Here is a 23,641-nt window from a genome sequence, read left to right as displayed (position 1 = left end):
TTATGGAGTGCACACTTTTTCAACAACCGTCCTAATTCATATTGTGCAACGTTCTATTAAAATCCATTGACTAGTTTTCTTCACCTACTGTGTGTGAGGCACTGCACTCTGATCACTCAGCCTGCGGCTGCCTCCTTTCCACTGGGGGGGCATGCCAGGAAGTAGTGCAACATAAGAGACCAAATACTGGCTTTGGAATGACACTGGCCTGCGTCACATTTCTGCTTCTAACAAATACTAGCAATACAACATTGGGCAAGTTGATCAGCCTCTTGTATCTTCAGTTTTGTTACCTGTAAAATGAAGACGGCCATACTTTTCTTCCAGCCACTGTGAAGATTGAGGCCTATAAAGTACTTAGTATGCGGCCAGACTGTTACTTTCCAATACATGGAAGCTGGGGGACAGAGGGGTGCAATACAGGAGCAGGCAGCCCAGGGATGTGGCTCAATTTAGCCATAGCATAGAAGGAAGCTGGTGATGGTGTGTGAGCCCCACAGTGCACACTGGAGCCATGGCTCTGGATCCTGGTCAGACTTTCCCTTTCCTGTGCTCTAAGAGAAAATGCTTAGGGATTCCCAGCTGCTCACATCTATACTCGCCCTGCCATGGCTCAGCTGTTGGCAGCTCATAGAGTCTGAGCTCATTCCATTTCTCAGAACCTAGGAATTTCACTTCATTTCACTTCATTTCATCTGACTCTGGTCTCATCAATGCTAGGGTTCCCAATCTTAAGGGAAGCAGCTAAGTCCAAACCCTTATTTCATGTCTGAGATTCTTTGACAATGTCGTTAAAATATTCCTTTTACTTCCAGTTTCTTTCCTTTTTAGTTCTGTCTTTACACTCTATCAGACCATTTTAAATCAACTTCAGAAGGAGTTTATATCAGCATATTCAGGCTTGATGCATTCTAGGCATTCCCTATATATTTATGGAATTGAATTAAATAAAATCATTCTGAAACACTGCTGTAATGTCATTTTTCAACTCCACATTACTTGTTAACCCAAATGTGAAGCCTCGGGTTGGTTTACAGTGTGTTTCTGATTTATTTATTCTTGCTAATCCTTAAATCCCATCTATGTTCCCCATTGGAGGTTCCCCCTCATTAGTTCCTAATTGTATCTGCTGTTTCTTGCTTGCTGTCTCTGCTCTCACTGTCCCCTTACCTGGAATGCCTCTACTTTACCTATTCAAATTATGTTCATCTTCAAAACCCAGCCCAAGTACCACTTACTTCTGAAGCACTCTCCCATGGTGCTTGGCAACAGTGATCTTTCCCTCCTGGATACTGAATGGCTTTCACTGTCATTACCAGATAGACTAACAATCATATTCCATCGAGAAGTTTATTATGCACTCTCTTCAGGGCAAACTTATCCAGTAGGCATGGTACCGAGGGCCCGTGATACTTCTAGGGACCAATAAAACTGTCTTCATTTCTTTTAAAAACAGAAGGAAAGGTGAACATTTAGGTTGCAAAACACGTTTAATATATGTTATTTAAAAATTTGCTTTTATACATTTTATACATTGTTTTTCAAAGGCAGAAGAGGCCCTGAAAGCAAAGTAAGTGTCTAGGGCCTACAAAAGTCCTAATGCAGCCCTGACTATACCATGTATTGTCCTAGAAGAGTAAGTCCTGTTTTCCTAACGTGCAAGTGCTCCCAGGAATCCCCATCCTGGAGTTTGCTAACACCTACGGAAGCCCAGCATACATGCGTCTTTACTCATTTACTGTTTATTATTTAATAGCTGTATGTGTGCAATTTTAATAACTGTATGTGTATCATTTCAAAACAGCGTTATTATATTTTTATTATTATGGGCCGCTGTTCAATATCTGGGCCTAAGTTGAGATGGGAAAGCATTATATTAGATAGAAGATTTAGAAATATCAAGTTCATGGAGGAATGTGGGACAAGAAAATGGTAAATTATAGGGATGCCTGGGTGGCTCAGTTGGTTAAGCGGCTGCCTTCGGCTCAGGTCATGATCCTGGGCTCCTGGGATCGAGTCCCACATCGGGCTCTTTGCTCAGCAGGGAGCCTGCTTTCTCCCTCTGCCTGCCACTCCTCCTGCTTATGCTCTTTCTCTCTGACAAATAAATAAAATAAAATAAAATAAAAAGGTAAATTATAAAAGGGGTTCATGATAATGAAAACATCGCAACTCATTGCAGATGTCTTTAGTAACCTCCCTTCCCCCTGTGACACTTAGCTGAAGGCTGACAGGACAAATGTCAATCGACTAATAATAGTGGTGATGGCAGTGACAGTCATAGTTAATAGGAGAGCAGTCACATTATAAGTGGGTGCTCAATAAATATTGTTTGATAGGTTATCTAGTAGACACAAATTTGCTCATTTGAAATCTAGAGCACAGGGATCTTATACATTTCAGCATTAAATTACCTCTGGGCAGGGAAGATTTAGAGGCTTGGCTTTCTGATGGCAGCCAGATCTTATCAGTCACTCCAGACAAATCCATGAAGGTAGCCCAGAGCTTTTCTTTTTACCCACCCTGATGTTTCTCTGCCAAACCCAATCCCTGACCAGTCACATGACATCACATGCTGCAGCCAAACTGCCATGCACCCCCCAAATTCCTGTACCCCAGAATGAGGACCTGTTTGTGCCCCTATGGAGATTAGGTAAAATGTTACTAATGGAGGGGCAAACAGATACCAGTGGGTTGTGTTTGTTTAACCCTTGTCTTGGCAGCCCATGAGCACCTGGGACCTCTGAGATTATTTTAAAAGATGGCTGGGTGGGAAGCCAGAGCAGGATAATGCCAAAGACTGGACACCAACAAGGGGAGGAATGATATTTCAGAGGCTTCTGCTAATTCTGGGGAAAGACTGCAGTGAACTGCTTAATATCCCCAAATCCCTCCTTTCCTGGTATATTCACTTCTTTACAATCTGATTGTACTGCACCTCCCATTTATAGGCGGAGTCTATATCTCTGCCCCCATCAATCCGGGCTGGCCTTGTGGATTTGCTTGGACCAATAGAGCACAGAGATGGGGATGGTGAATGAGTCTTGGAGCCTATGCTTCAAGATGCCCTGTAGCTTGGACCTCTGCTCTCTTGGAAGCTGCTCTCAGGGAAAATCTCTTGAGAATGAGCGAGGCCCAGCTATTGAGCTGCCTCAGCCCCATCTACCCCTAGGCTAAATACAACCCATGAGAGAAGCAAGGTTTGACTACCAGTAAAACCACAGATCACCCCACAGAATCCTGAGGATAGCAAATTCTTGTTTTGAGGTTTAGGGTGGTTTGTTTACAGCAAAAGATCATGAAAACAGGCCAACGAGTATAGCCGACCCTTTTGTCTTTCTTTCTCTTTTTCTTTGTTTTTTTAAAGATTTTCAGAAAAATCAATCTAAGGCCAGAAAGGGAAGTAACCTAAAGAGATCATTTTATGTCTTTCTGTTTCCCTGATTTATGAGGTTAACTGGAAAGTCACCAAACATTATTTCTCATTCTCAACTTTGAAGTACATTTGACTTTAATTAGAAAAACTGTTCATTTTACATGAAATGAATAACACAAAACTAAATTTAAATATTATTCCAATGTGACTTAACACTGAATTATAAATTTAATGGTTGAGGGTTAAATAACCTTCAGAATTTTTTTCCTGGGAAACCAACAACATTTACAAAAATAGGCATAGGGATTTTTTTTCCCCCTGAAAGTTCTCAGTAAAGCGAAAGAGAACAGCTCTGTTATCAAATTACCCCCAAAGCCTTAATTAAAGTCAAATGCTAAGGGAGATTTCAAGTTCCTTAATTTTATTGACTAATCCACAAAGAGAAACATCAGAAAAATATGCCGCAGCTCTTATTCATATACTTCACAATAGAGCTTATTTATTTTTATTTATGTATTGACACATGTTTGTAACACCTACACAACATTAAACAAATTTATCTCTACCTAAATACAGCAATAAGCCTGTTTCCACAGAAAATCCTGAATAGGGGGCACCTGGGTGGCTCAGTTGGTTACGCGACTGCCTTCGGCTCAGGTCATGATCCTGGAGTCCCAGGATCGAGTCCTGCATCAGGCTCCCTGCTCAGCGGGGAGTCTGCTTCTCCCTCTGACCCTCCTCCCTCTCATGCTCTCTGTCTCTCATTCTCTCTCTCTCAAATAAATAAAGAAAATCTTAAAAAAAAAAAAAAAAGAAAATCCTGAATACATGGCTGTTTTCCTATTTATTTACCTACTCATCAAAATTCCGGCAAGCATTTCACGAGACTGCATTAGTTCGAAACACTCCAACATTTCTATTATAAAGTTTTCCCAAGGTGTCTCTAGTGAAGCTGGGAAGAAATATATATGTATACGGGTTCAAATATAACAGCAAAACCTGACTGGAATGCCTACATTTGCAGCAGGAGTTATATCCAGAGTTGCCATAGCAGCCGCCCACACTCCCACACTCATAAACGGGTGGCAGGGGAGAGAGAAAAGCAGTTAGCAGAGAACAGAATCTATTGTTAAAAAGACAGAGGTACCCTGCAATGTAATTACAAGGAGGAATCCTGACTTTTTGTCTGAACCACTGTTTAATGATAGAAGATTTCCGAGTGCTGGAGAGTTATTAAATGTTTTTTCTCTAAACATATCTACCATCTGAACCCTCGGCCATAACCTTTATGGATGCTGAGATTATGTGGCAGCAGGAGGAAATTTAGCTGACCATGCACACACTAGAACTAATATGATTTAATATCCCTTCTCTGGAATATTTGGAATCACTGTAGCCAGGGAAATGGGTGGTTCTATGAATCTGGACAGGTTACTTCACTTTCTGAGCGTCCTCATCTGTAAAATGGGCATAATACTACTACATACTTCAAGGAGTTTTTATAAGGATTCAGTAAATTAATACAAATATTCAATTACTACATAAATAGTAATAGCAATCAATAAAGAATAAATTTTAATACAATTAGTAATATATTAGGTAAGTAAAAGTGAGGCACTCGGTGCTTGACACACAGTAAATGCTCAATGAATGTTTGCTATAGTAATTATAATTATTATATAATTATAATATATTTTATATATAGATAAGAGGTTGCTAAAACACTTGCCAGCTGACCAGAGGCAAGACAAGATATTAAGATTTCTCCAGGACTTAAAAGCATAATGCCTTCTCCCAAAGCGATGCCTTTGAAAACACGATTTTGGCAGAACAAAAAGATCAAGTATTTATAGTACTCACACATTCACTACCATTGGCAAACCCTGGTTAGACAGCAAAACCAATCATCTATTAGTGCTAAAATAATCATGTAACAGGATTTGGGTTCAGAGAGTATTCTGGAATTTGTCTCAAGTCGTTGGCTTGATCACATATGTATATGCAGATATTTGCAATTCATCCTCGGATACAAATAACAAGGTCAGATTTAGAAGTGATGACAATGAATGAAAAGTATTTTGTGACTTCTGATTCACTCAAGTTTTAAATCTTCATTTTCAGGCTGAATGCTTCATATTCTAAGAGAGATGGGACATGTAGTGAAGCAATATAATGAATAAGAAAGAACATGCATGGATAAATAGATTTATAGCAAGTCTGTAGTGCTTTAGAATGGGAAGCAGAAAGCAAAGCTGATGGGATAAAGAAATCAGGGGAAATTGGAAGAGTGGAGCTGGGAGCACACTGGGGAAGAAGGGAGCTGTAACTGACAAACTATACAGAAGTCAGAAGACAGTGGAAGAGAAAATGGATAGGATGAGATTTGATCTTTAACTCCATAAAACCTTTTTTGATGGGATTTTTAAAAGTCCAGGCTGTGAGGGACAGAATTAGCTCAGCTTGAAAACTTTAAAAATGTTAAAATGCATGTACTTATGGCCTCCAGAATTATCCTGCCATTGTGAGCGGTATGTATGGTGCTATATTTTCCCTCCTAAATTGTTGCTTATTCAGTAATTTTGTTTCCAATCTCAAGTAGAGATGTCATAGGGTATTACTGGGTATTCTCTCTGCTTTTAGAGACAAGCAGACACGACTGCATTAAGAATATCAAAAATATTTCCGTAATCAAATAGCTCCTTGAGGGTAAAAATAATTCTGAGTTTTTTTTAAGTCATCAGCAATGAACAGGTCCTGAGATCTCTAGTCAATGAGCTGGAATCAGAAGAAAGGAGCTATTAGAATCATTGGAAAGGAGAACCCCGAAAGACATTTAAAATCTTTGAACTTTTTACTGTAGGCATGGAAAAGCCTACAGAATATATTTTGGGAGTCCAGCTCCAGAACTACAAGGCAGATCCTGGTAATAGAGGGAAGGGCAGATGGCAGGAATGCTGGGTCCAAGAGCTGCCTGTCAAGGCTGCCCTTCTTTCTACCCCTGTGAAGCCGTAACGCACTCAACCATGACCATTTACTTCCACCTAGAGGTCCTGGACATCTGCGGCAGGGGTCTGGCTCTCACCACCAAAATGATGGCAAAGACTCAAGAATAAAGAAAAAAAACATAATTTACAAGGACATTTTGGCTAGCTCTATGTGAAAGTAGTGAAACACTAGTTGAGATATTATGATGACAACTGTTACCAATAACCAAACAAAAAAACTTTCTAAAGAAAAGACTGCCCCTTTCCCCACCTCCACCAGAGAATGTTAAAGCTTGAGTAGCCAGCTAAGGGGCCTGGATAGTGTTCTTAATTGGGCTATTACAAGATTATGGGGACTGCTACGGGACGAATTTGTTTCCATTAAGCCCTATTTAACATAAAGACAAACATATTCTCAAATAGAAATGCTAATGACTATATTCTTTAATACAACCAACTACCCACACATAATCTCATGAGAGTCAACTGACTTAATTCTATCCACAGTCCAAACAGCTATTATTAAAAATAAATTAAATGGCCTACAGAAAGCTGTTAATGTGACTTCCATTATGGCAGAGAAAAAGAATTTCTACATTGGGAGAATGAACCGAAAGACAGACTAAGACTGGTTAATAATCCTTACTTACTGTCAGATACATAGCTGCATAGACACTGAGAGCCGCTTCTTTGGATGGAAACGTCTTCCTTGCTCTCATGATGAGATCTGGGTTGCCCGTGCAGGCCTCTTCCCCACTGATGAACTGTGTATACTGCTGACATCCAAGCGCTGTATAGTTGGGCTTACACAGGGCAAGAAAATGTGGAGCCAGATTCCCTGTGACTACTTGCCCAGCATTTACAAAGATATCTGTAGCAAATAGCCCAAATGTATAAATACCTGAGGAAGAAAACAAACCATCGTAACTCTGTTTTGTTTTGTTTTGTTTGTATTTCAGTTTACGATAAGCCAACATGGAAATATTTTAGAAACTATAAAATAATTCATACATACATGTGGTTCCTTCCATTTCACTTCTCTCCAATTCTTTGCTTTCTGGAGTAGTGGGAGTGTTAAATTATTTAACATATCGAGCTGTCTACCACTGGCTACAGTTTATGCATGGCAGGTTTATGACATAAGATAAAAGAAGAAGATATATTCTAAGACTGTGTTTGGGTAATGCAATTTTTAAAAAGGAGACATATTTCTCTGGAGAGGGCTCAGTCTCTCACCTTCTACTAGTGTTAGCCATCTTGATTTTTCCCTATTTTGAAAACAGTTTGCATCTTATAAACATAAAGCAAAGCAGGTGTCTCCCTTTGATTATGCCTCTTAAACCCATTCAGACTGATTTTAACTCTGCTGGAGGTACCAATTAGCAGTAAAATCCAATGCCATTAGTTTTCATTTAAATGTCGTGGAAAATCTTAAGAAGAATGGTTCAGATTGATTTCTACACTGCTTTCACAAACACATTTTAAAAAGTCACATAACGACTAGTAACTTAGTTCCACCTTATATTTTATGGTTGGACTTTATCAAATTTCGGGCAATTTCGTAAATAATAGTGCAGTCAAAATTATGACTTTTCAATTATCTTCACAGCATTAGAATTTATTTGCTTTGGTTACCGGAAGGTATAAAATTAAGTATACACAGATTTTTTTTTATGAGGAATGTGACAATTTACTCAAATTAAAAAAAAAAAATTTCTAAATTCAATGGCATTGGTCATTAGAACCAAAATTTATTTTTCTCCTCTATTTAGGCAAAATAAATTCCTTGGCACCATTTTCAATTAAACTGACAGATACAATCTTTGAGGATGTGGTACCAATGTGAAGAAATCTATTCTTCTTAATTTTGGGAAATAAAATTCCATCAGGCATTTTTACATTATGCCAGGAGAAAACTTCCCAAACAGTTCGTTCATTAAAAAGTCATATGGTTCTATGATAATAATCAGATGCTTTATTTCTTAGTCATAAATTTCTGGATTGTTTGTTTGCTAAACCTTTATACATAACTATTGGCTGTTATTAGGAAGTCACCAGGAAAGTTGTGCAGGATCAAATAATTTTCCAGCATCAGAAGCATGGCTATCCTTCTAATTTTTGAAATATTATATAAGATTATAAAAGGCTCAGGCGCATAAACCCGCACATAGCAAAACTCTATGTGTATACAATGGCAACGAAACAAAGACCTTAGTTCTTTATCTAGAAACGTTAAAAGGAAATAATGAAAAGGTCTTTCTTTACATCTTCCCAGCATTTCATGAGTCATACAAGTAAATGTTATCAAAAGCAGAAACTTAGGAGAGGCAGAGAAATGAAAGAATGGAGGAGCTTAATAGAACGTTCATGTACATAACCTCTGCTTCCAAACATCATGGCCCAGCACAGGAACTTAACTGGCAAGGCTTCATCTCTACTCCCTTGAAATCTAGGCTAAGATGTACTCATTTTATTTAACCAAACCATTCTCTTTATCTGCTGTAATAAGTTTTCCTGTGTAAAATAGAGAGAAGTATTTGATAAGGATATGGAAATGTCCCTTGATACTTGTAAAGTTTCTAAATGTGCTTTTGAATTAAAATATTCAGTGCATCAGGCCCAAGGCCAATACTGTAGCTACAAAGATACTTATTAAAGTGAGATCCCATGAATGTATCCACAGTGCTGACCGCCAGGATAAAGTCCCTACAAAGAATGATGCCCTATTATGCAATAATGTTTTGCTTATAAACTTCCCATTTTAACAAACCAGAAATATCCAAATCATAATGAACAAGGGAAAAGAAACAAATCAAGCATTCGTAAATATTTCATAAAATCATATAATGAGAAACATACAGATTTAAAACATGCTTTATTTTGTGCCATACATTCTTTAGAAATATGTGTGCAAATGCAAAAAAATATCTACTTAAGTAGGCATAATAAAATTTGCTTTAACAGTATTTTGGAAAGTGTCAATTTTATCATTTTTAGTTTTGAGTATATTATTGCTTATTTTGTTATTAAATGACTCATGCAAAGATAATGAGTCAAGAACACAGTATTGATGCATGTAAAAAATAGCTTTTTAAAGTTTCATATAAAAGTTGTCATCACTTCAACAGTATAAAAGAGGGCTTTGGAGATGCATAAGTTGATGGCAATAAAAAGAACAGTCTTAGATATGGAGACCTTTTGTCTTTAGAGAGATTCAAAGGCAAGATAACATTTGATTAATCTTTAAGTGGATTTATATATAGATTAGCTGATCTATGCATAATATCTCTAAAGTCTTCATCTTGATCCCACCGATATGAGAAATATATTGAAGCGTACAGGAACTTAATCTCAATCTAAATACAGATAAAAATTTATCTTAAATTTTATTTAGCATATACAGACATACTTTTTTATCTGGTAAATACTGGAAATGATAATTTATATTCAACTTTATTGTGTCCAGTTAAAAAATTTGTCTTGGCCAAGTTTCTACTGAATTGAAATGATTTGCAATAATTCATCAATGCTTATATGTATTGGTGCTAGAATTTCAGACTGAAGGCTCAAGTATCAGTAAATCTTTTTCTAAAGTTAAACATAACATAATAAAAAAATTAAAAAATTTAAAAAAAATTTTTTAATTTAATTCCAGTAGAGTTAACGTACAATGTTATGTTAGTTTCAGGTGTACAATATAGTAATAGTAAATCTTTTCCTCTAATAAAATCACTAATACTTTTTTGTTCACATTAAAAAAAAAGCTCAGAGGTAGTGCATGGAGAGCTACATCTGATAATTAACAAACACAACATATCTTTTCTTTGCCAAGCTATTTTTCTTGTCTTTCATGATGTTCAACAATCTAACTAGATTATCATTTCTCCCCAAGCACTGTTTCTGAAATTTCATAAACACAGTAAATCATTTCTTCTAATTATATAATTTTTAGTTTCTTAAAGAATATTAAACATCCAAGTGGGGTGTTCTTTTTTTTTTCTTAAAATAATATGGAAATTACATCTGAGGTGGAGCCATATGAGAGAAAGTAGGATGCACTGTTATTTTTAAAACCAAACAGACATTTCAAATAAAATATAATCCAATATTTGCATAGAGTTAAAATGCTGATCATTTTAAGGGTTAGCTTATACATAAACATGGTTTCAGCAACAATAAAAATAATTCAATGAACACATACCCAAAAATCGTACAGTTCGCCGCACCAGTGGGTTTATATAGCAACAATCTCCAGTTAAAATAGTTTTCTCCTGGTTTTCAAAATCCCGTGTGGCCAGTTGTAGACAAAACACTGCAGTTTCTCCAACTATTATCTTGCAAGAAAATAAAAGGTTAAAGAACATTAGAATTTAAGCAGTATAAATGCAGAATAATTTTATTTTTTAAAAAATGCAAGGAAGTAACTCCTTTGAGTGGTAACAATCTCAATATAAAACTGAATCATATTTGCTTAACTAAACCCTTTTATTAGAACATTATCCCTATGTATACAACCCATATTTCTCTCAATTCAAGGGAGTATTAAACTGATAAATTATGAATACAAATGTACCATACCATTTTTGTTTTCTGAAAGACTTCATTCAAAAAAAATTTACAAAGGATCTTTAAGGACACACATATTTATTTTTGGTATGTAAGTGAATTCCATGTTTTATTTTTAAGTGATTATGTCTTGCTTAAATTTGACATTCCACAGAAATCAGAACAATTTTCTATGAAAATATTCTAGAAAGGATCAGATAAAGACATCCTAAAGCAAATTATATTAATACTTTCATAACAAGAAACAAAATCAATTCCCATGTGTTTGGCCTTGAGATCATCCTTTGCCAAAATCTCATTATTCTATTCTGAGACAGTATTAAAAGTTGTAGTCATTAATATATTCTTTATATTTTGGTATACATATGTCATTTTAATCTTCATAAAAAATGAAACAGAAATATTATCATACTTCTTTTATAATTGAAAAAAACAAGACTTGAAGCTCAAATGAATTGCCCAAAGCCACAGAGCCAGTAAGGAGAAAAATTAGATTCTGGTACAGATTCTTTGCTCTACTATGCTGATTTACTAAAGGACCTGCCTATTTTCCCTTGGTGTTTATACCATTTTCAGTGGTTTTCATACATGGCCTTTAAAATCACCCAGCAAGGTATTAGAGCATGTGTTAATATTCCTCCATGAATGAGAAAATGAAGGCTTAGGGAGGTTAAAAAATTTGCTCCCCATCAAGCCAGTCAGAAGCCAACCAGAAATTGCTGACTCAGCCCCAGATCTTTTGACTCTATTTAATACCATGATCAACACTAGAAATATGATTAAGAGAAAAGAAATGGAGCGAATGTTATGTTGCCTAATTTGTCATTATTAAGGTTAGTTTCCAGTACATCTTGTCTAGGTTAAGTAACATACGATACAGAGAGTCCCTAACATTGCCTGGAAAAATGTTTTTGGGGTCCTGATGAAAGGTAGTATCTGTAATTACAGGATACTCAAAATTATAAGTGGGAGATACAGAAGTTCATAGGAGATTAAATGTTTGCCTAGTTCTACTCCAATATGAGTAACAGATTATAGAGCATTTCTTAATTTTTATTCTTTCTAACTTTTCCTCTTTTCTTACTGTATCTCTTCTTCCAAGGAGGTCAGGGTTCAAGGTTAAACCAGTAGATGTTGAGCTGAATTATATTAAAGGAATCCAATCTTGCCTCTCTGGTAAGACTGGATTGAATTAGGAAAGGCTGGAGTTTATAGCCTCCCAAATCCTCTTGAAATTTTTAACTTTGGTAAAGTAGAGCAGGTGGGTGATGAAACAGTTCATCTGGCCTAAAGAGGCACAAGCGGTATTTTCTAGGGTTCATCAGTTGCCACCAGGGCCCCGGTAGAAGCTGACAAAGAGGTAAGCTGTGTGCCTGACATCCTCTTACCTTCCTTCCTGAATCACTCTTCTGCTGCTCTTTGGAAGAAGTTGCTTTCTGAATTTTCAGTTTCAACTTCTTCCACGTCTGTTTTGCCCTACAATGTTCCAAATTCTAAAAATCTATCACCTACTCCACATCATGAGCTGCCTGGCTCCTGGCCTGATTCTGCCCTCCCAAGCCTTCTCTCCTCCAGAGCATGTACCAGGGGGTCTCTACCCCCAGGCTGGCTCCACCCCCTAGTCCCTGACCCCACCCGCACCTCCGTCTGTTAATCCACGATACACAAAATTCTTCTGAATGTAACAGATACCCAATAGTTCTTACTAAATGTATGTGTGAATTCCATCCTCATTAGATCTGAAGGTCTCAGTCAGCCTCTGACCTTCTGCCTGACTCCTAATAACCAACTTCTGCCTTGTTCCTGTGATGAAGGCTCTACCTTACACCCTAGCTCCTTCCTATAACCAGATCCTGGATGCTCGTCCCTGACTTGATAACGCGTTTGGTTACCAGGTTCCTACCAGGCAAAGACCTGCCTTGTCCAGGCCCCTCTTCCTAGGGCTCTGCTTCTTTTTTCCTAATGCTAACCTCTTGCCTGGCTGTGGTGTCAGCACATTGCACATTTCTGAATTCCCTATTTGTGTCTTCAGCCTATCTGCTGAAACACTGTCTCAATCAATACTCTTTGGCTGCTACTAAAAGAAACTCTCTCAAACTGGATTAAGCAAAACTGGGAATTTATTCTAGGGTTTGGAGTGTTATCTCAGAACTTGGGGGATGGGGCTCAGGATCAGGTCCAGGAATGGAAATTCCTCAGGAGTCCAGGCAACTACTCTCTCCGTCTCACTCCCTGTCTCTGGAGTTACACTGCCTCTCAGCTCTTCTCTGAATGCCTGACTCATTCTTGTCTTTCTGCAAACTAGTTCTCCTGCTTCTTAGCGTACACGATTGCCCCAACAGTTTCCAAGAACCCTATTTTGAACATGTCAGCTCAGTTCAGGGAAAGTTCAACTAATTAGATTTACTGCATCCCAACTCCAAATTCCCAGGGGGTTCAGCTGGGGACACGTGTCTCTTCTGGTCCAATTCACCAAAGTTAAGAAGGTGTGTCATGGTGCATGAAAACTGCCTCTCTGGGCAGAAAGCCTAGTTCTCAACAAAAGGGACTTGCAGTGATGTCTACTTCAACTCTCATCCATCCCATCCTGCTAGATTTCCCCCCTCCCCCACAACGCTAGTTCTTTCTCTAGACTAGCCCTTTCTACCACGTTCTCTGGATATCGTGTTCTGTGTGCCTACTGGGACTTTATCTCATCAAATGTAGGTGCCTAGACCCTAGTGTCTGCTTTTCTCTCATGGGTGTGTCTACTTCACTTACTCTATTTCTGTCCCCCCTCACTATGATATCTGTGGAACTCTTCATCCAAATTGTACTCTCCCTTAACCTCTCCACCCATCCCAATTTCCTAAGTCCAAACCCCCATTGTTTATTACCATCAGCAGATTCATGTAATTAAAATAAAACAATTTTTATTATGATGAATACTTAAATACCTTCTGAGTTAAGGACTCCATGTTGGGCATTGCTGTTTAAAGAAAGCTTTATAACCTAGTTGGGTGGACACAAATGAAATAATGAATAATGGCAGGAGTCTGAGTTTTAACTGGTTTGGACAATAACTGCCAGTAGCACATTTGGAAAGAAATGTTACTGAGTCACTGGAAGCATCTGTGGTTGAAGTGAGATGTGCCATTCAGATTCCCCTGCTGCAGGGAGGCTTTCCAGCTCACATGCCCAGCTGCTATTCCACTGGGACCGCACTTCCTGTGGGTTCCTTCTAGCAAATGACTAACTAAGCATGGTGGGGGTACCCAGGAAAGCCTGTTCCCCTGAGATGTGAGATACTTCAGATTGGCAATTTTGATTTGAAAACTGCCAATCAGCCTGGCCAAGTCTTTCTTGAAACTGCGTTGTTATCTGAGGGGCTTGCTACCCAATTTCCCTACCTTCCTCCTCTCCTTCACAGAGGTCACACCTCCATCATAGTCTGAGGCCTCTCCTAGCCTTCTCTGGCCCAGCCCTCCCCAAACTTTTATCTTCTACAGGTGTTTCTCTTGATAAATCTCTTGTACATCTAATCACATTTTGTACCTGCTTCTAGGAGAATTCAAAGTAACACAGCATCAAAGAAAGGGTGTGATCCTGATTACTCTTAGGGAAAGGGTAGATAGATGTGATCAGATAGATGAAGAGGATTTAGATATAGACCTTACTAGGAAGGTAACATTGGAAGAGGAGTGGAGGTAGACCCTCCTTCTGGTAGCTCTCAACATGACCTGAACAGAAGCTAAAGTAGATTGAGTTTGCCTTGGAGACAAAAGCTCTCATCAGTGAATTACAAACCTAAATTCTATGTTCCTGGTATTTTATTTTGGTTATTCTCTTCTTGTCCTGTCAGAGGTCTCCCTGAAGGACTTTATTCTCCCAAAGGTATTACAACCCCTGCTACTCTAAGGAATCCTAGCTTTTTCTCTCTTCTCTGACCTCCAGATGCAGGCCCCCAACTACCTATTAAATGACAACATCTCAACATGCTCAGATTTGCATATTGAAGTCCTCAGAGCATTCCCACCCAAAAGGAAATTCATCGCTCCTACCCTAAGCCTCCTGCCCCTCCATGTCACCATCTCAGTTAACCTGCCATCCTCCACTCAGACACTCAGGCTAGAACTCTCACATCATTACACACCATGCTGACACCTCTGTCCCCCTCATCTGCCTCTCTCCAGCAATTGCTAACTCCTGTTCTTTTACATCTTAATTATATTTCAAATATGACCATTTTTTCTCTGGCCTTCAAGCCATCTACTGCCAGATTGATACATTGAAAACAAATGTGTGCAATCCAAATTTTCTATTTATAATTTTCAGTGTGTCTTCACAACCAATGGGATAACAGGAATTGTCATAAAAGACGGTTTATAGCTGAGCCTAAACCCACCTTTTTCAGCTTCTGCAACTCTTACAACAGCCTCCACACATGCTATGTTCTAGCCACAGCTAGACATTTAAATTCTTCCAACATATCAGGCATTTCCATATATCCAGGCTTTTATACTTGGCCCATCACTTAGTATAGCTTGGTAGGCAAGGCATAGTTCTGTGCTTGAGATGTAATTTAAATATTGCCTATTCCTTACGTCTATTCCTGGTGCAACCCATCCCTTCTTCTCTGTGTTCCAGTAGCGCTTTGTACATTTATTGTGGTACTTTCCTCATGATTTTGTAACTATCAGCAACATCAGTCTCTTCCGCTCAATTGAGAGCTTCTCCAAAGCAGGGACTGTATAATGTTTATCTTTATACTTCCATATTAAAGCACAGTTCCTGGCAATAAATGTGAATGGCTGTATGCATGAATGAAATCCAGTTCAATCTGCCCATTTTATAGATAAGGACACCTATCCAGAGAGAAATAGAGACATTAAACATGCCTGAGTCACACAGTTACTGGCACAGCCAGAATCTGAACCTGAGTTCAGAGCTCTTTTGACCATAGCTTCTGCCTAGAAACTTGTAAGCTTTTCCTCCAACTTTTCCAGGTTAAGCCAGCTCACCCCCCACAGCCCCCCAGCTCCCTATTCACACTTCCCAACATTCAGGTTACACCCTGGAGCTCCACCACTCATCCCACCCCGACTCTTCCTCTGCCAATAAAGGAGAAAGCCCTTGCCTGATCCTCAGTTCTATAGGAAGCTCTTAAGCAACCCCTGTGGAAGGTTGGTGGTGTCTATTCATGGTCCACGTAAATCTGATATGGAATGTGATGATACCATTGAAGGGCTCAGAAGCTGGTACTGAAGGGCCCTCATCTTTTTACCTACCCAGCCAGGGTTGTGTCTGAGCAACTGTGCTGTTCTTTGAGTCACAGTCCCCTTCTAACTGCAACCTGACAGTCTATGTTCTTGGAGGCAAAACCTGTGTTCCTGAACCTCAACCCGCCGGGTAAACAGAAGCCTTACATTCCACAGATCTCCCCAAGCTGGAGTACCATATTTCTTTTATACCCCATCCTCTGATGGAGTGACTCCATTATTCTTTATTGAACTCAGTGTTGACATTATGAAGTCCTCTGACCCCTACCTTGCTTATGAAGTCGGACTTACACACACCCCCTTTGCTAAATGACCTATCCATGTCTCTATCCCATCTTTGAGAATAGAACTGGTAGTGGTCCTATATCTTATCTATTACCCTGTTTGGTAGTGAGTAAAAAACCCCATCTTGCCAATGAATAGCAACCTACAAAAGTGCAGGTGCAAATCATAAATCCCCAAATATAAATGTTTAAATGTTTGTTGTAAGTGCATAATGTTGCTCTTATACCTCAATTCCCAGAGGCTGACCCTCTAGTATCTATATTCCTTAATGACAAAATACTGAAGTAAGTTTTCTCAGGAAGATGCAATCACTGTAGACTTTCATCAAATGCCAAACTCCAAACAGCTTTATGTTTTTATTTATAAAAACCTGATTAGAAATTCCTCTCTCTTTCAACTGGTGATGATTCAAAGATATCCATGCATCATTGGTTTGAAATTGGTACAAGAAAACCATTTCAGATGTAATGCAGCAGTAGAGGTCACGCAATCAGTGTGATAGTACTTCACCTGTCTCATACACTTCAGATATATGTGAAATAATATCTGAAAAGCAACTTTATCCATAAAGGTCATGACACAGACTTAAATTTTAAAATGTAGGAAAGCATTGGGTTTATATTTAGGTTCCTGTCAAACACACTGTGCATCCTTGGTTATTATACAGGCATGTATAGAGAGAGAGCTCATTTCCCATCGTCAGTTTCAAGCCAGCCAAAGAAGGTTCTAAGCTATACCAAGAGGTAAAAAGATACACGGGGTACTATCTCATTAACTTTGTGTCATGATATGAGAAATTAAGGTTACTTCAGTGTCTATATGTATTCCAGCACTTTTGCTAATTAAGGTGTTGCTAAATTCTTGAAACATAGTTTCTGAGTGGAATTGAGGTTAGGAGACAGAATTCAATGAATTCAGGAGAATTACTGAAGAAGTAATATAGTTAGTGATAAACAGTAATGTAGTTGGTTATCCCTCCCAGCAGGTAAGAAAACTATGGTTATGTTTTGCTATAAGTGTATATATTTCATAACTTGACCACAAAAACTTGTGTCCTCACTTTCATATTATAAAGTTGCCTTGGGAAGTGGCTACCTAGTCCGGACCTGCATGCCTGGTGCTAGGTGGTGACTTACACCAAAGGAACATCAGGTTCAATGATGTGTGTCAGTTTCAGACCAGGAGGAAAAATCATGTGTATCTTCTCCATGTTCTCTCCCCATCTGCTGTCTGGAAGCAGAGAGTTCTCTGGGCCCAGGAGTTGTTGGTGCCATAAGACAGAAGGAGTCAAAGTCCCTCAGTCAGTAGTCCTGTACTAGACTGTCACATGAGTGGGAGATAAACTCTAACGTTTGAAGCCAGTGAGATGTGGGGGTTTATTTAACAGCCGTGAGAACTTGCTAATTTCCTTTTTTTTTTTTTTTTCAATAAAGAGGGAGTGAGTCTCAGGCTCAGTGTTCAGCAGAAAATAATATCTGGTTAGAATTGAAAAACACTGGATTTCAGTATATTCATTTTATGGTTAGCTTCTATTACCAATTCATATTTGTATTTCATTTATGGTAATGCTATGTTTTCTTTTTACAATTTGTTAGTAAAGTGGATTAATTTAAAGAAAAAATAAGTGATAGTTGAGGTGGTATGTAGCTATGAGAGAAATCATGAAGCTGATACCCTGAGAGGCAAATTTGGGAAATATTTAACATTTAACAAAAGCTAACTTAAAGCTTCTGCACATCAAAAAACCCAATAGGCTAACAAAATGAAAAGGCAACCTATCAAATGGGAGAAAAATCTATGCAAAACATGTATCTGATAAGGGTTTAATATCCAAAATATATGAAGAACTCATATATTTCAACAGCAAACAAAACAAAACAAAAAATATTGAAAATGGACAAAGGAACTGACTGGACAGTTTTCCAAAGAAGACATACAAATGGCCAACAGTCACATGAAATGGTGCTCAACATCACTCATCATGAGGGAAATGCAAATCAAAACCACAATGAGATATCACCTTCGCACCTGTTAGAATGGTTATGATCAAAAAGACAAGAGATAATTGGTGAGGATGTAGAGAAAAGGAACCCTTGGGCACTGTTGGTGGGGATGCAAACTGGTGCAGCCACTATGGAAAACAGTGTGGACGTTCCTCAAAAAATTAAAACTAGAACTACCATGTGAGTCAGCAATCCTGCTTCTGGGTGTATATCCAAAGGAAGTGAAAGTAGGCTCTCAAAGAGATATCTGCACTCCAATGTTCATTGCAGCATTATTCACAATAGCTATGAAGTGGAAACAATGTAAGTGTCTGTCTGTGGATAAATGCATAAAGAAGACGTGGTATATACAATAGAATACTATTCAGTCACAAGAAAGAAGAAAATCCTGCTGTTTGCTACAACCTGGATGAACCCTGAGGCATTTTGCTAAATAAATAAATCAGGCCAAGAAAGACATATATTGCATGGTATCACTTACATGTGAAATCAAAGAAAAGAAAGAAAGAAAGAAAGAAAGAAAGAAAGAAAGAAAGAAAGAAAGAAAGAAAGAAAGAAAGAAAGAAAGAAAGAAGTCGAACTCATAGAAATAGAGAGCAGAATGGTGGTTACTGGGGGGTTGGGGGTTGGGAGGAAATAGGAAGATACTGGTCGGGGTGCCTGGGTGGCTCAGTGGGTTAAGTGTCCAAGTCTTGATTTCAGCTCAGGTCATGATCTCTGCGGTCCTGGGATCCAGCCCTGAGTCAGGATCCCTGCTCAGTGGGGTATGCTTGTCCCTCTCCCTCTGCTCCTACCCTCCCCCCAACCCAGCTCCTGTGCTCTCTCGCAAATAGATAAAATCTTAAAAAAAAAAAAAAAAAGAAAGAAAGATATTGGTCAAAGGGCAGAAACTTCCAGTTATGAGATTAACAAGTTCTGAGGATCTAAGGTACAGTATGGTGATTACAGCTAATAATACTGTACTGTATACTTAAATGTTGCTACAAGAGTAGATCTTAAATGTTCTCACCACACACACACACACACACACACACAAAGGGTAATTATGTGAGAGGACAGAGGTCTTAGCTAATGCTATGATGTTAATCATTTTGCAATATATAAATTTATCAAATCAACACGTACACCTTAAACTTATGTAATATGTCATTATATCTCTATAAATCTGGGGAGAAAAAACATTGAAAAGAAAACTAACTTACATGGCATAATTTCTAGTATTAGGGATTATTCTAAGTCCTTTGCAAATACTTACCAATTTAATCTCCAAAACAGCCATATGAGGTAAGTATTGTTATTAAAATCCAGCTACAGATGAAGAAAATAAGGCACAGATGAAGTTAACTACCTAGGGTTGGGTGTGGAGTGAAGAGGCAGCATCTGAACCCAAGGCAGTTCATTTTCAGAACCCATGCTCTTAATCTGCACGTGGTAGTAGTGGTGGTGAGGACTGCGGGCAGGTGGAACCCAGAAGGCCCCCATATCCTAGGGGGTGGGACAGTTTTAGTGAAGCAATGGGTCCAAAGGCAGCTTACATAGGAGGAAATGAGGACAGGGACTGGATTTGGTCCTTTGAGTGAAGGTTTGCAGTCTCTAGGATACTCCTGTTAAAACGCACAAGCAAGGGATAACAAACACATGAAGCTGTTATCCCCACCACTGGGCGGGACAAGCTTATTAAGTCATTTTTTTAATTGTGAAGCCAGAGGATAGTTACATGGCAGTTTTCAGAGTGCTCTCTGGACAGTGGTTTTCAGATGTGGTCCCCAGACCGGCAGCACCGGCAGCACCTTGAAACTTGAGGGAACTGGCAAGCCTCGCCCCATACCTACTGTTTCAGAAGTTCTGGGTGGGAGGTCCAACCGTTTGTGTTTTAATAAGGGACCCCCCCCCCAAGCTCTGTACAGGATATTTCGAGGGGTCTAAAAGTCCTGATTACCACAAGTTTTAAATTTTTCAGAGATATTTTTAAAAGAATTTCTACATACTGATTTGAACAAATCATGATTACATATTTGTACTGTGCAAAGAGCTATTCTAAGCATTGCAGTGTCTAGAATAGGATTCTAGGTGGGGTTCTAGAAGGCAAGGTTCAATGAAACCTAAAATAAAAAGAAACCCGAAGCTCTTGCTTTTCACATGTTTTAAGTGAGACTTGGAGAGATGAAGCGTCCCGACAAGCCAATCACTCCTCAGCACCTCAGCACATGCTCATCCTCTGGCTTGGAGTCTACTGCACTTCTCGCTCTGGCTGGAATGCAGGAGGCGTCAGAGAAACTTACAATATAGCTGCTAACACTGACACACTCACTGACTACACTAGTGAATGAATAAAGAAGAGAGAAGACGAGGAGTCAGTGCTGACTGAGGACCGAACACGCAAGTGACCAAACGTGGTGTTCCTTTCTGGAACACTCTTACAGAAAGGGATACAGTCTTCTTCAACCCCATCTAAGCAGCGTGGTCAATATTAAAACCCTCCAGAGCCTGAGGCTCTGGCTGGAGCACAGCATGGAGAAGTACTACCTGGAATTTTTTTTTTCTCCAAACACTGGAAAGGCATACTTGCCTCTCCAAAGTAGTAGAATATGAACATTTGCCTCAGCGTCTGCATCTATAAAATGAGGATAATAGAAATAATGCCACCATAGGCTGTTGTAAGACTTACATGAGTTACCTGTTATAAAATTCTTAGGAGCTAGCACAGGGTAAGCACTGTGAAAATTTTAGCTTTGAGTAGATGATCTTGAAGGTTCTGTCCAGCTCAGATCTGTGATGGGTTAGTGCTCATGGTAAGGACATCTGGGATGCTTGGAATAGGATAATAGAATAGTTTGACACATTGGGATAATGTGAAAGTCCTGACACTAATCTTGCAGTGTATGTGTGTGTGCGTGTGTGTGTGGCTGGGGGTAAGGGGGTGGGGGGCAAGTGGCATGATCATAGAGAAAAAGAAAGCATGGTCTGCCTAACAACAAGGCACAGATTTACACTATGCACATTCTTTTTTTTTTAATGATAAGAAGTTTATGAAAACCATTACAAAACTCCTTTCCTAGTTAATTAAATTTTACATGATCTTTATATTTGCCCAACCATTCACATAAATGTAGTGAACATAAGCTATAAGAAAAATGAATTATGAGAGCACCATAATTCAAAGTCATTTTGCATACTTGTAGTTTTAAAAAAATTTAATATATAAGGTCAAAATCTTCATGTTCACAAATCTACTGTAGGCCAATACCGTTATAATGTACCTGTCGTTCCTCAAAAGAACTAATTCATAATTAATAAAAACTGGTATACAGTTCATTGGCTTGCTTTCCTGCTCTTCCAAAATACATGTTCAGATTAATTCCCCCTACTCTTTATCAACAATTTTAAAAAAGCATGATAAAACTTAAATATTCTTTGGGAACTTGAGATAATGGGGTTTTTAGACATAAGTCTTTGAAGCACAAGCAATAATTAAATGTCCCTAAGTCAGTGCTTCCAAAACTATGTTCAGCAGGATGTTAAGTGGGTTTGGGGGAGGGGAGATATTCCTGGTCCAAAAAAAAAAAAAAAAAATCAGCTAAAAGCTACAAACTCTAATCCTTCCCAAAGATGCACAGTACATATTAGCACATTAAGATTCATATTTTCTAGCTGCCCCTTGATGGCATTCCTTCACTGTCTTCATTTTATAGATGAGGACACTAAGGCACAGAGAGATTATATGACTTACCTAAGGTCATTTAGCTACTAAGTTATAAAGTCAGGATTCAACTCCATGCCATCCAGTTCTGGAGCTGAACTTGACATTATAATATTTTTTTAAATTTTGCTTTATTTTAAGAAACATCTGGCCATCAAAGCTTTCTTCTTTGAACTTCTGCATTTAAGAGGGTAATTTCCTCCCAAATAGCTTTCCTAAATGACCAAAAGCATGACAATCTGTTAAACAAAACTGTTAACTTTATGGCCCATTGTTTCCCAAACTTATTTGATTTTAGAAATCTTTTCTAGGGACAATCCTAAATATTTGGTAAAGCTGGTATCCCAGAAACACTAGGGAGAGTCAATAAAAGCAAGTCTTCCTTTTTAGAAGAAAGAAATTCACATTTAGGAAGGATTAGCTAGTATAGTTAATTATGATAACTGAATAAAAGAATTTGGGCTCTTCAGAAAGAAAAAGGAAAGGTGAGAAAGGCTAACTTTATAAAGTGACAACAAACTCATTCACCACTTCCCTGGTTATTAGGAAGAGGAGAAAATAATACTTCAAACAAAAGAGAACAAGTATTAATTCACACAACGAGAGTGGAATGTATTATTCTAAACAGTGACACAGGTGGGAAATAAAAAGGCACTTAAGTAGCACTTTGAGATGTTGTTTGTGCAGCACAAAGTGGCCAGGGAACGAGGAGTGGGATTTACCTGACCTTTCCGATCTAAGAATCACATTCCTTTCCTCCAGTACAGCAGAGTCATACTTTTCCCCACTGGACCTCCCTGGGGTGTCTGCTGGCTGCTGAGTCCGGGGAGAATTGTCAAAGGACCTGAGCCAGTGTAGCAGCTCTTCATAATTGCCTTATAGCAGATAGTAATTCTACCTCTTTTTTTTCTTCCTATCTTTTTTTTTTTTAAATGTTTATTTTCTTGCTAGTTCAGAAAATCTAGACTGCTGTATGGTTGAGATTTCTTCTGTATGGTTGAGATTTCTTCTGTATCAAAATATAAATTTCTGTTGTACAACAGGACTGAATTATTAGTGGTCCTCTTCAAGTGCCTCACCCACGTTAAGGGAACATGCACTTGACAGACGACAATGTGATACTCTGGGTAACACTCCTTTTCATGAAATAGGCTTTTGAGGTGACAGCTCTGCCTGGGAAAGCAGAAATAGTATTCCTTGCAATTTCCAATTCATCATACAGATCTTTCCCTGGAGGCCATCTTCTTCCGGTTTTCTTGGCTTTCATTTCTCTCATCTTTAAACAGACTGCCAGAACAAATGTCTTTTAAGGCCATTCATTTTTACTGGAAAAAAAAAAAATGACTAGACATTTGAAGGACTTTATTTTTAAAACACTTTCACAGAAAGAGTAAATGTTGATTACATAGGAAATCCTTATACTTTACTAAGCCATTAAAAATGTTTGATGAGAACGCACAAAGAAAAGC

The 23,641-nt window shown here is 38.5% G+C and overlaps 1 protein-coding gene across 10 annotated transcripts in view; it reads right to left on the bottom strand.

Annotated features, from left to right (window-relative positions):
* PLPPR5 (phospholipid phosphatase related 5) overlaps positions 1–23,641 on the bottom strand; it is a 120,802-nt gene that overhangs the window by 68,015 nt on the left and 29,146 nt on the right. For all 10 annotated transcript variants that reach the window (XM_078072716.1, XM_036124373.2, XM_078072717.1 and 7 more), the window contains 2 exons: positions 10,562–10,694; positions 7,011–7,261 (listed from right to left, as the gene is read on the bottom strand). In XM_078072716.1, the coding sequence (XP_077928842.1) occupies positions 7,011–7,261; positions 10,562–10,694 (384 nt within the window). The remainder of the gene's footprint in view (positions 1–7,010; positions 7,262–10,561; positions 10,695–23,641) is intronic.

The sequence above is a fragment of the Halichoerus grypus genome, chromosome 5 (genome assembly GCF_964656455.1).
Source record: "Halichoerus grypus chromosome 5, mHalGry1.hap1.1, whole genome shotgun sequence".
NCBI lineage: Eukaryota > Metazoa > Chordata > Mammalia > Carnivora > Phocidae > Halichoerus > Halichoerus grypus.
This window is presented reverse-complemented; position numbering and strand designations above follow the sequence as displayed.